General features: G+C 28.3%; 2 protein-coding genes across 10 annotated transcripts in view; one reads left to right on the top strand and one right to left on the bottom strand.

The window, feature by feature from the left end:
* Positions 1-7,659, bottom strand: part of LOC107444808 (uncharacterized) — a 36,758-nt gene extending 29,099 nt beyond the window's left edge. For 2 of the 7 annotated variants that reach the window (XM_071184460.2, XM_071184456.2), the window contains exons 1-2: positions 7,327-7,553; positions 1,350-1,460 (exon numbers count right to left, since the gene is read on the bottom strand). In XM_071184460.2, the coding sequence (XP_071040561.2) occupies positions 1,350-1,452 (103 nt within the window). In that variant the 5' untranslated portion in view covers positions 1,453-1,460; positions 7,327-7,553. Of the gene's footprint in view, positions 1-1,349; positions 1,461-3,495; positions 3,828-7,133 lie in introns of those variants that run through there. The other 5 variants (XM_071184455.2, XM_071184459.2, XM_071184461.2 and 2 more) reach the window with 5 other exon arrangements.
* Positions 7,660-8,362: 703 nt separating this feature from the next.
* Positions 8,363-12,544, top strand: part of LOC107444804 (nuclear exosome regulator NRDE2) — a 36,376-nt gene continuing 32,194 nt past the window's right edge. For 2 of the 3 annotated variants that reach the window (XM_043054412.3, XM_043054410.3), the window contains exons 1-2: positions 8,363-8,496; positions 10,977-11,097. In XM_043054412.3, the coding sequence (XP_042910346.2) occupies positions 10,986-11,097 (112 nt within the window). In that variant the 5' untranslated portion in view covers positions 8,363-8,496; positions 10,977-10,985. Of the gene's footprint in view, positions 8,662-10,976; positions 11,098-12,544 lie in introns of all 3 variants that reach the window. The other variant, XM_043054411.3, reaches the window with a different exon arrangement.

Here is a 12,544-nt window from a genome sequence, read left to right as displayed (position 1 = left end):
ATGCAATTAGAAGCATTGATCATTTCATTTATTTATTGAATCAACACAATTTTTAAAATAAAGGACCATGAAATATTTAAAATAATAAAAAGGTGTAAAATTGATAAGCAGCCTGCATAAACACTAACTCATAGCATAGGTATGTTTCAGTTCTAAAGATTAGAAAAACAAAGAATTACTTTCTTGTCATTTATTTTTAAATAGTGGAGTTCAAACTATAACAGTGCACTAATTGAGATATTGCAATAACAAATATATTTTATATTAATCTTAAATATTTTTTCTTTAACAATTTCTTTTTTTTTTTAAAAAAAATATAGTATGAAAATTGTGATTTGAAATATTATAATAATGATTATAAGCATACTGTATAAATACAAGTTTGTTTGCCACTTAACAGAAAATAATTCTAATATTAAACTGAAAAAAAAAATTTAGAAAAGCACCTTATGACTGCAGCAAGGATTATGCATTTTTAACAAGAATATAAAAATAAAGTAGGAAAAAGGTTAATTCTTGCAACAATTACATGATTTAACAAATTTTAAAAACTAACAGAACATGAAATTAGTGATGTCCTACTTTATTTTAAGCATTTTTAAAAGAACTTATGATTTTATCTAAAATGTGCTCACATATATTTTTTTCTATTGAAATTAACTCCATGTAATCTTTTAAAAATTGCCGATTTAAGTCCACCGGAAGTATGCGCAGTGCCGTTCCTGGCGGGTATGCAGCGAATGCCCCGCACGTAGGCGCCCAATTCAACTATTCGAAAAAAATCAAATTATAGCAAATTATTAAAAATTAAATTATAGCAAAGCTGTAAACTTTGATAACAGGAAGAAACAGTAAACTAATATAAGAAGTAACTTCTACACTTTGCTTCTACACTGGAATTTATGACCTATATTGTATGTTAGTAGTCTATTTTATTTGATGTCGAAAATAAATTTTTTGTCATATTTTTTCGTTGTTTTATTTTATTACGCCGATTTTCATAATCAAACACTTACACTAAAGTGACTTTAGTCTTTAAGGAAACTATTCAGTTTAAACCTCAAACTAAAAATGATTATGAAAATTGGCCTTATCATCAGAATTTAAGCATAGTATATAGGGGCGCAGAAAATTATTCTTGCACGCAGGCGTTCGCCACCTCAGGAACGGCACTGAGTATGCGAATTCCCATTGGCAATTAAACTCATTAAAAATAAATGAGAGTAAATTTAATATATTTTTTTTCATTTGGCAGAATTTAGAAAAATTGCATACAAATAGTAGATAAAATCTAATCTAATCTTACAGTTATAAATATCATTACAGTAAATCAAACAAAAGATAACTACCTGCTTGGAGGATTTTAGACAAAGTAGTTTTCCTTCTCCTTTTAAAATGGCGATGAATCACCTTCTGCCCTTTGGGTAATTGCGAACGCTTTTTCTTCTTCATGTTTTTCTCTGCATAATTCAGCACAAAGTTAGTTTTGTATGTAGAAATTTAAAAATTACATCATTTTCTAAATAAGCTTGTTTATTCAATTATATGGTTAATACTGCTATTGGGAGATTTTGCCTAAAACAATCAGGAGACCCATGACAGAATCGCGACGACATGGCGACATTCACGCAGAAAGACTTTCGTTTTGGAAAGTAAACAATTTTGGTTTGCTTTTCAGTAGTAATTTACATGCAAAATTTGAATTTCACATTTAAGTAGATATCAAAAATCAATTTTGCATTTGCGGCAGTTATTGAAATTGATTTTTATGTGGCTTTTAGATATCCCGATATATTTCAGGTGATATGGGAAATTCGAATTGTGCATTTGATCATTTACTTTTCTTTTAAAGGCGAGGATTCAATTAACAATTATTACTTTTAATTTCCAAAATTTTTTAAAATCCATTTCATTAAATATAAATCCATTTCATTAAAACCATACATTTAGGTATACAAATGGATAACAAGCAATGAAAAAACTTTGTTCTTTAACTCAAATTCATAATTATTCAATACTGATATACTGAACTAAGAATTTCTAAACAAGAGTTATAATTATAACTGATCAAAGGATTTGCATCCAGTAAAAACAATGATGCAATTTCATACACAGAATCTGTCAGCTATTACACCCCTGAATAGGAATAGCTTAAATTTCAACAAATTAATCTAGCACTAAAAAGTTGAGTTTTTTTCTTTACATCTATTTAAACAAAAAACTATTTTTACAGAATTTCAATCGAGTACAAACTTCTATTTCTCGATTATCTATAACTCAAACTTGTGATAATTTGAAATATTTTATTTGTCCTCAAATTACAAAAAGGCATGGATGATAAAGAGAATTTTTGAAGAATGGCTGTCAAAACTTGATGGTAAATTACAAAGCAAACAAATTTTTTAAAATTATTCAGTGAAAAATTTTTTTTCTACTGCTGAAAAGACTTTTTCATTCTGCTTTCAACTTTAAAAAGTCAATAGTGAAAAGAAAATAAAACTTTTGCAATATAACATTTAATCCTCGGACCGGGCAAGGTTGACTCAGCCTATCATCCCTTTGGTGGGTCTATAAATGAGTACCAAGCATACTTGAAAACTAAACACTGGGGGTTCAGCGTTCGGCTGACCACCTAACCGGAACATCTGCTCTTGCACCCCAGAGCCTAAGGACAAGAAAACTGAGATGGGTGCAGTAGGTCTTGGCCCTCCATGAGCTATTGCGCCACTGTGTTTAGTTTATATAACATTTAAAATGTAGAGGATTTTAGAAATGCAAAAGTAGCATTTCAATGTACCAAAAGAAAATTAGTAAGTATTTGTCATTAAATATAAAAAAAATTTACCTCTTAAAAACGTAAGATTTGAGGCTTGATTAACTTTAGATCATGATTATTATAACATTATATAATTACTAATTATGATGAGGTATGATCACATTACTGTCATCAATTATCATGACTAATCATTGCAATCAAGGACAGGGTTCGCCAAGTGGGCCCACTTAGAAAAAACACGCCCGGGTTTAACTAGGTAGGCCCACTTGGTGGGATTTATGAAAAAAAAAAAAAAAAAACCACTTCGTGGGTTTTTTCACAAATTGTTTTTTTTTTTTTTTAATTTGGTTCAAAAGGAAGTATCTCCTAATACTATCATTGGACATATCGTTGAAGTTAACAAATATTTTAGAAATGTGCATCAAGCACATGGATGGGCAAATGAAAAAAAACTGCTTGATGACCAAATGATACTAGGTGCAATTCATATTGTGACCGCGTAAAAACTTTTGCCAATAATTACTATAAATATCAAGAGATTGCTCTTGAACATCAAAATAAATTTAATAATAATATGTTAAAAATATTAAATAATGTTGGACTTTATTAATAAACTATCAATTTGGAAAAACAGATATCAATTGTTTCTGAAGCTTTAAAAAAGCTTGAATCAGAAAACATTTCAATTTCAGAAGCTGTTGAAATATGAATTAACTTACTATTGTGTGATGAATTAGAACCCCATAAACATTTTGTAAAAAGATTCCATTGAGCTGTTCAGCCACCTCAATTATTAGCATATGCATCCTGGATCCCGAAACAAGGGGACAATTTTTAAATGATGAACAAGAGCAATTAGCAGAAAACTGTCTTTCTAATCATTATCCAGGATTTCTGCCAGGTGTTATGGCATTCAAAATTTCCGATCCTGAATACTTTCCAAAATTAATGATGCTTGACACTGCTATTTAACAGTTTTCATCAAAACGTAGTAGAAAATTATGGCAAGAAAAAAAATTCCAAGTTTCCACAAAATTTATGCCAATTTTTTTTTCTTTACACTCAGCACCAGCATCCTCTATCAAAAGACACTTTTCAACTTTCAGTTTGGCATGGAGTAAACTACAAAATAGATTAGGAACAGATAAAGCTACATAACTTGTAAAAGTGTATCGCCATCTAAGAGAGAAATGTAGACACTTTGAATCTGATGTATGATAATAATGAATAAAAAAAATGGACATTTTTTTAAAGTTAACTCTTAACATCTGCTGACAATTTAGGAGAAAGTTTAAGACCATTAAAAACAGTTAAAAATTAAAATATTATTTTTAAGATTTTTTAAATATTATTTTTAAGATTTCATTTGAATATGATTTATTTTGTTTCTTTTAATCATGTTTAAAAAAATTGAAAACAAACAACAACAAAAATTCTATTAAGTGATACATTAAACAACAGCAAATTTAAAGTTTTATTTCCTGGTTTCAAAAAAATAAGCTAAAACTTTTCATCTATGCTATTTTATAATTTTAAGATTAATTTGTTTTTTGAAATTATAAAGTTAAAATATATCTAAAAATGAAGTCCTTTTCTAAGGTTAAATATCTGAAAAATGGGACAAGTAACTGATACTCTTTATAATTATACGTAATTTTAATTTCACTTTCTATTAATCATATTAGAAAAACATGGAAGACCATTAAATATTTATTCCAGTTTAATTATTAAAGGTAAAAGTCAGATGAAATTTTAGTTTTTACTGATTATAAATATTTATAGATTCAAACAATAAAGATTCATTAAGATTATGTTTTTAACAAAAAAGATTCATTAGTCATAGTGCATTATTTAAACTTATTTTAATTTTATAATACATATTTCATATAAACTTTTTGGATTTATTTCTATTTTTAAGCTTATACAACACTATTTAATAAAAAAAAATATTTTCACAGTAAAATTTTAAACTTAATAAAAATACACAGTTTTCCCCAGGTTTTTTTCAATAAAATCCGGGCGGGTTAGGTTTTCAAAACCCTGATCAAGGATAGCAAATTTAATCCAAAGTGGAAAGAATTATAAAGAAATTTGTCAAAGACAGGGGTCTGCCCAGACATTTTGTGAAAGGTCCGTTTTTCGTGAAATTGTGAAAAAATTACTCACATTCTTTTAACCAGGGTTCGCTTTTATGAATTTGTGCAGATAGGGTCTGGTTATTGCAAAAACCTTTTTCAAGGAGTTTTTAAATTGTAAATAGATACAAGATTATGCTCAGCACTGTAAAATTATAATAAAAAAAATTAAAATTTTCAAAAATAAACAGCAATTGCTGCTTCTAAATTAGAGATGCAACATAAAATATTCGGTATTTAGCCTATACTGCTGAAGGTTGAATATTCGTTTCGGACGAATAATGGAAGAATCGTCTGCCGAAGACAAAACTTAATTCGTTTACTTCCATCTTTCTTGTTTTCTGCCCTGGGAAAGGTTTATTCGATTAACAAAACAATAATGAAGATAAACAAATTTGTGAAGGATCCGATTAAAAGAAAAATAATTTTGTGAAGGGTCCGTTTTTATGAAAAGATATTTTGTGAAGGGTCCGTTTTTATGAAAAGATATTTTGTGAAGGGTCCGTTAACGGACCCAAATTTCTTCTAAACAGACCCCAGAAAGAAGTAATAAATTTCTTCCAACTCAAGAAGAAATTCTTTTTAAAAAGGGAACAGGAGAAAAATTTCATTCAGTTTCAAATTACAATCAAGTTTTAATATCCAAGCTATTTAATAAATATTTTAATAAATCAATTATAAGTGAAAATAAAAAAGTAAAAATTTAAAAGAAAACTAAATGCAATTAATTTCTTAAGAAACGAATCTTAAAAATATTGCAATTAAACTGTAATGTACTGAATTAAAGATCAAATATAGTATTCACAAATAGCATATTAATTTTGTAACCAAAAATTTAAAAGGAAAACTCTAAACAATTTTCATAATGATATATGTATCAATAAGTGATACAAATATTTAGTAAATTAATATAACTATAATAAATATATATATAATAAAAATAACAAATATTAAATAAATAACTGAGATAAATACTTAGTGGTCTTTCATGTTTTTATAATAAGACTAAGATATAGAAGAAAGTGAATTAAAATTACGTATAATTATAAAGAATATCAGTTACTTGTCCCATTTTTTTCCAATAATTAACCATAGGAAAATAATTTCATCTTTAGATGAATAATTTTAAAAAGTTCTCGTATAAAAAGTTTTAGCTTATTTTTTTAAAGCCAGAAAAATAAAACTGTTTAAATTTGTTAATATATCACTTAGTCTAAAAAAAAAAAACATTTTTTCCAATTTTTTTGAACATGGGAATCAATTCAGGGGTCTGTCCAAGCCGAATTTACTACCGTTTAGCGGTACCTTCACAAATTCAACTTTAGGAAAAACGGTAGTTTCACAAATTCAATTTTAGGAAAAACGGTAGTTTCACAAAATACTTTTTCTTAAAATTTTATTTTTGTATCCCTTAAGAAATGATAAATCCATATTTTTGTGTTGATTTTTTAATATAATTTTTAATTTTTCACAAATTATGTCTAAATTTTCACAAAATAGGTACCTCTCAGAAAAACCTAGACAGACCCCTGCTCTTTATTAATATATAAAGCATGCAACTATATTTGAAAAAGTTGATCTTTTCAGACTATATTATTTAAATTTCCATTTGATTTAATTTCATTAAAATATTACTTTTTGAAAAAACACACATATAGTTTTCAATAGTACTATAAAATTATAGATACAAGTTTCCTTTACTTTACAAATATTAAAAACTTAATCATAAATCATGCAACTCTATTTGACAAATTTATGCTGCACAATAAATTATATAAAATTAAATGTGCATCAATAAGTTTTAATAAAAAAAAAAAATGTTTTGTTGAAAAAATCCACTTATCGTTCCAAGACGGTTTTTTCAAGGTGGACCCACCCAATAAAACCCGGGCGGGTTTTTTCAAAGTGGGCCCACTTGGCGAACCCTGTGTTGTGGATATTAGCAAATATTTTCGCAATCACCATGCTCTGTCAGCCTGGCTAAAAGAATGCAGTGATAGTATTCTACCTCAGTTACATGGAAGCACCAGGTGGAATAGCCAGTTAGCATGCCTGCAAACGTATGTGCGTAATCATAAGTCTTACATAGAAGTCACAAATGATCATCTGAAAGAGATGGATCAAAACATTGTTGCTCGCATATGTGATTTCAATTACATATGCGACAATTTACAGCCTTATAAAATACAAGTAAAAAAAAAGATTTGTGCAATCAATTTTACCTTGGCACCTTCTTGCTTATTTATTACACCCAAAATATAAAGGGCAGCTTCTCAGCAATGTACAGAAAGAGAAGGCCAGAGAATTTCTTACAGGAATAAATCCATTATTGTATCAATATCCCTGATATGTATCAATACTGGTTTTATTTTCACAAACCTAATCCAAAAATTATAAGTTAACTATAATTTTTACCTGATATTTTCGAAAATATATTTAAGATTTATGACAACAACGAAATTTCAAACACCAACTATAGCAAAATTGAAACTGCTCAAGAAAGATTCCAGATGCATAAGAGTTTTACTCATAATTATTTGCATTTTATTTTGTCAACAAACTTTTCACAAAATATTTTACCATAAAACTTTCAAAAAGATACTGTTATTGTAACTTACTATTGCAACGAAACAGCAGAGGAAGAAACAACTTTTGAATTTCAGCGGTTATGACAAAAAAGAATACAAATTTTCGTTGCCAATATTTTTCCCAATAAAGTGAATGTCAATGTTATGAATTTTTCCCTTTTTTAGGTCTCTTCACTGTAATTTAGTTTAATTTAAAGCACTAAAAAATTTAATCACTTTTCATTTTCATTCAAATTTAATCATGTAATAAGTTCATTAATAATCTTAATTTTGTTCCCATGGCAACTGATTTGGAGTTTAAATCCTTGAACTGAATGAACTTTAAGATCGGATGCGGATGTAATATACTATTCAAACAAGTATTAAATTGATATTTAAAAACGAAGTTTTATTCAACCGATTCGATTCTACTGATTTCATCTTCTCAACAAATAATTGATCATCTAACAAATAATTGATAAATGCGAGACAAGTAAACACAGTGTATATCCTTTTCTTTTGTTATTAATTATCGTGTTTTCATTTGAGATGTAAAGTTTGGTTTGCTTCTAAAAGTAATATGTCGGTAAGCAAATATATTTTAATTCCTTCCCAGTAAAAATTGGTTTTCATTGAAATCCAGTTTTCAGAAATATCCTTCAGATTAGAGTTGTTGTACGATGTCGTCCGATGAATTAAAATGAAAAAAATAGCCATTACAAAAATATTGTTGAGGTAAGAAATATTTACTCATTTTTGTGGAGGGGCTTTGTTTCTCGCATTTACATCAAAAGGGAAGGCTTCGTATCGTGAAGTAGCAGCTAGCTACCTAGCCTCAGCCATTAGCCCCATTAATAAAAAAACAGAGCTATAAGCTAACTCAGAGAGCTCGTCGTACTTTTTTACAATCAACTTTCTACACAACAATCCGTACTTATGTGTTTTGTGAATCTGTTCTGTGCAAAAAAATATAATGCTGAATGAAAACGTACCAATGAAAATCCCCTGTCTATAAATCGTAATTATGAATCTTATCTTATATTTTACTGAAAGACCTAATAGCGCTAGTTTTTAGGTTATCAAATTTGTCACCGTTTGAACTTTAAAAAAAGAACTTTATCGCTAAACGCTGCTGTTTTTCTGGTTTTAATAAATATACCTGATTATTATATCTGAATTTGCGGTATTATAAATTGATTTTTGATTGACACAGTAATTGATTTTTATATAAAATATGGTTAGTGATTAAATCATTGTGACAAGAGCACATATAAATAGTATGTTATATCAATGAAGTACCCTTTAAAATATCCTAAAAAACAGTTTGTCAACTATTAGTTTAAGAAATTTTGTATTATTTTTATAGTTAAAACCAGTGGTATACAATCTACAGTTCATGAGCCAAAACTGACCTCTGAACCATGCGTTTTGCCCCTAGAACAGTTTTAAATATTAATAAAAATTTATGATGTATTCTTAATTTGAAGCATTTGCATTAAAAATGTTTTTTTTTTCTGCTTTGGAAAAAATACCATTCTATTAGAAAGTTAAATTTTTAAAAAAAATGTTTTTTGCTTGATACAGATTTACTTGGAATATTGAATAGATTTATTTCTACCAAATATTAAAAAGGGAGAAATATGCCGCAATGATTTATTGATTCTTTTGTCACAAATCTGAATTTTTAATTAAACCCCCACACACACTCTTACTTTACTAAAGTATAAAATAAAATGTTCTAAAAAGCATTTCTGAAGTGAACTATTGTTTAAATTTTTATGATTTTGGAATTACTTTTTAGAATATCAAGTTCCAACTAACTCATTACAGATTTTTTTATTCTCAGAAGAAATTAATAAATAAAAAAAAAATGACATGCATTTCTACCTTCTCTAATAGTAAGTAAGAAAGGCTGCTTATTTTGCGTCTCAAAAGAAAAATTTATCTGCAAGAAGTCTGTAACGTTCTACGACAATGTCGCTATGATTTAGCCACAGGGTTCAGTGCTTGCAGAGAATAGTAATTTCTCGCAATTTTTACAAAGATGCATGTTACTTTAAATTAGGATCTAAAAGCTTTATGTGTTTAAAATTACAGTTAAATCACCTTATTCATGTTCGCCCTGAATATGGCATTTTTTTAGTTCCTGTAGCCTGCCATTGAAAAATAGCAAAAGAAAATATACTTTTTTATTTTACCAATCGTATACATTTTAAAATATAATTCTGAAGTCAAGCATCACTGACTGCGATCAGTAAGCTTATGGTTGACCACTTTGATCAGCCTGTGTAGGGAAAGAGGGTGCACGGTATTGGTCCTCGTTAAACTGTTAGACCCTAAAGTGCTTGCAGGTCTTTGGGCTACCGAAGTAGGGGAGACATCCCCTCTGCAGAGGATAAAAATTGAGGTGGCATGTTTTCGGTTCGTCCTCAGGGATGTTTCCCAGACCGTCGCCAATAGCTCATTGTACAGCTCTAGTGTGACTTAAATAAAGTACCTACCTACCCATAAGCAGAATATTTTCAAATGTTCTGCAACAGGACTTATTAATTTATACAAATGTTCTGCATGCATTTCATTGCGAAAAAAAGTCAACTTTACGTTAAAATACTATATTTTCACTTATTAAAATACAGGATTATACACAGATACACTGCATTATTTTTTAAACCAAGGCAAACATTCTTGATTTGTTACTTTTTCAATCACTTTTGAAGTACAACTTTTGTTAATGACGACGATGATGATGATAAATTATAAATAAAATACCTGTGATATGAAGATCCGAACATTAAAATAAGGGCTGCCTTAAAAATCTTTCGAAGGGACAAGTGCCCAAATGGTGCACCATTTGCAAACACAAACATTCGCTGGCTGTTGTTCCAACAACTTCTTCATCTCCATCGAAAGCATTTGGTCTTTCAGAAACAATTCTGTCAATCGTGGATCCCCACGATTCTCAAATTGCTTTTGAAATGGGAATGGAAAATATAAAAGTCATAAACTTTATGAAATTGGAAATCTCGGAATTTAATTCTTTAACGGCTTGATTTAGAAGCTTTCTTGATAAAATAGGTGATCGATTTCTCCTGCTGTCTGCTAAACACTGATACACCCATTTTATAAAAATGTTATAGCCAAAAGCTGATTCTTTAATTTCCTCCTCAGAATGGCAAAGATACGGGAGAGGGAGAATACTGATAAATGTGCTGAAATTTGTGCAGGGTGTCAAATGTTCCTCTTTTAAAGCAACATCACTCCAGGAAAACAGCAAGTGGTCAAAGCTAAAGAGAATTCTATTCAAGATACAAATTGTTCTGCAGGATTTCGTTTGTTCTGCGACGTACGTCACAGTTTTAGGCACTTTCTGCTTCTGGGCCTACCTACTTAAAATATAATTGCATGAATTTAGTTTAAGACTGTTTTAAATTAATGTTACTATTGAGGAATTTTTCTCAATTATTTAATTCCTTTTATATATAATTATTATTTTTTTAGATTGCTGAAATGGATCCTAATGAGATATCAGTTCTTCCATTATTCCCCATTACCACCACAACTGCACCCAACCCCTCAACTTCTCTGTTTCCAGCTTATTATTTGCAAGGGCAAAATGATGGTATGCATTTGCATATTGTATTTATTGTTTGATTTGATTTAATGTAAAAATGGTTTAAGTTTGAATTTGTTGTTTGAATTTTGTAACATTCTTAAAAATAATTTTGCTTATATTGAAACATAAATTTTATTTGAACGTAAATTTTAAACAAAATCATACTAATTCTAAATTTTTATTTTTGTTCATAAAAAAAAGTGATAATTAAAAGTAAACAAACATTCAGTCTAAATTTTACACAATGTGAATTTCAAAATACAGGGAAAAAAACTTGTGCGATTAACAGTACATAAGAAGTAAAAAATATATATGTACATGAAAAACTTCTTTACAAATTTAAAGCTTTAAAATTGAGGAAAATAATTATTGTGTAATACACACTTTTGATAGATTATTAATGAAATTAAAAATACGAAATAAAAACATTCAGGCAAGTACACGCCTGCAAAATAGTAAAAATAAAAAATAAAAATTTTTTATATAGGACATTTTATTATTCTTGCTTATATTGACCCATTGAAGTGATGCATAAATAAGTGAAATCAACTACCTTTAACTTTAAATTGCCTTTTCTCTAAAAAGCTTGTTTCATACTGACTAGTCCAACAGCCGCAATTTCTATCCAGTTGAGTTCCTTTACTGCCAATCTAACACTCTAGGCAATTTTTTTTTTTTTTTAAAGTTTATTAAAATTTGGAAAATTATTTTCTTTCAATATGTCATCATGTTATTTAAAAATACTTTTAAAATATCCCGCTTTTAAATGTTACTAAAGTTTTAAGTAAATCAAATGAAAAATTAATGATTTTATAAGCTCACATTTAGCTTATCCATACCTCAGCTAAGTCTTACGTCAGTAATTATATATTAATTTATCTGGATTTCTTTTATAAACTTTTTTAAAACATGTAGAAAAAATGAAAATAATGTGTATGCTTTTATTTATATGTGTAAGTAATAAGTTTACTTAAAACTACTTTGTTTATTCAATAGAAAGTATATAGTATATGGTTTATATATTGTTTCGCATGAAGTCTGTACATACCCATCCAGTGTGTTGGGTATCCAGTATCACCCATGTAAAAAAAAATTTGTTTTTGCTTGGTGCTGATTAATCGAACCCAGCAAAATTTTTGTTTTCTATCTTTCATATCTTTATTGAAAACAGAAAAATATTGTTAATCATTTCAAAATTTATCAAGAAGTAATTTGATTTACAAGGATGGGTTTTATCAGCTTTTTGGAGGAATTCTGCTCTTTTTGAAAAAAATTTAATAAAAAAATAATTTGTTTTTATGCTTTTTCATACCTATGTAAAAGCAATTCAAAATTGCATTTACTGGATTCAAAAATCATATCGCGATAAAATATTCATGCGATTACACATCCTGATTCATATTTAAAATTACATATCTTGTTTCGTATTCACACGATTTAAAATTATGCATCA

This window comes from Parasteatoda tepidariorum, chromosome 10 (genome assembly GCF_982258835.1).
Source record: "Parasteatoda tepidariorum strain Cologne lab strain chromosome 10, Ptep-v5.0, whole genome shotgun sequence".
Lineage (NCBI taxonomy): Eukaryota > Metazoa > Arthropoda > Arachnida > Araneae > Theridiidae > Parasteatoda > Parasteatoda tepidariorum.
The sequence above is the reverse complement of the archived record's forward strand: the minus strand, read 5'-3'. Positions and strand labels throughout refer to the sequence as shown.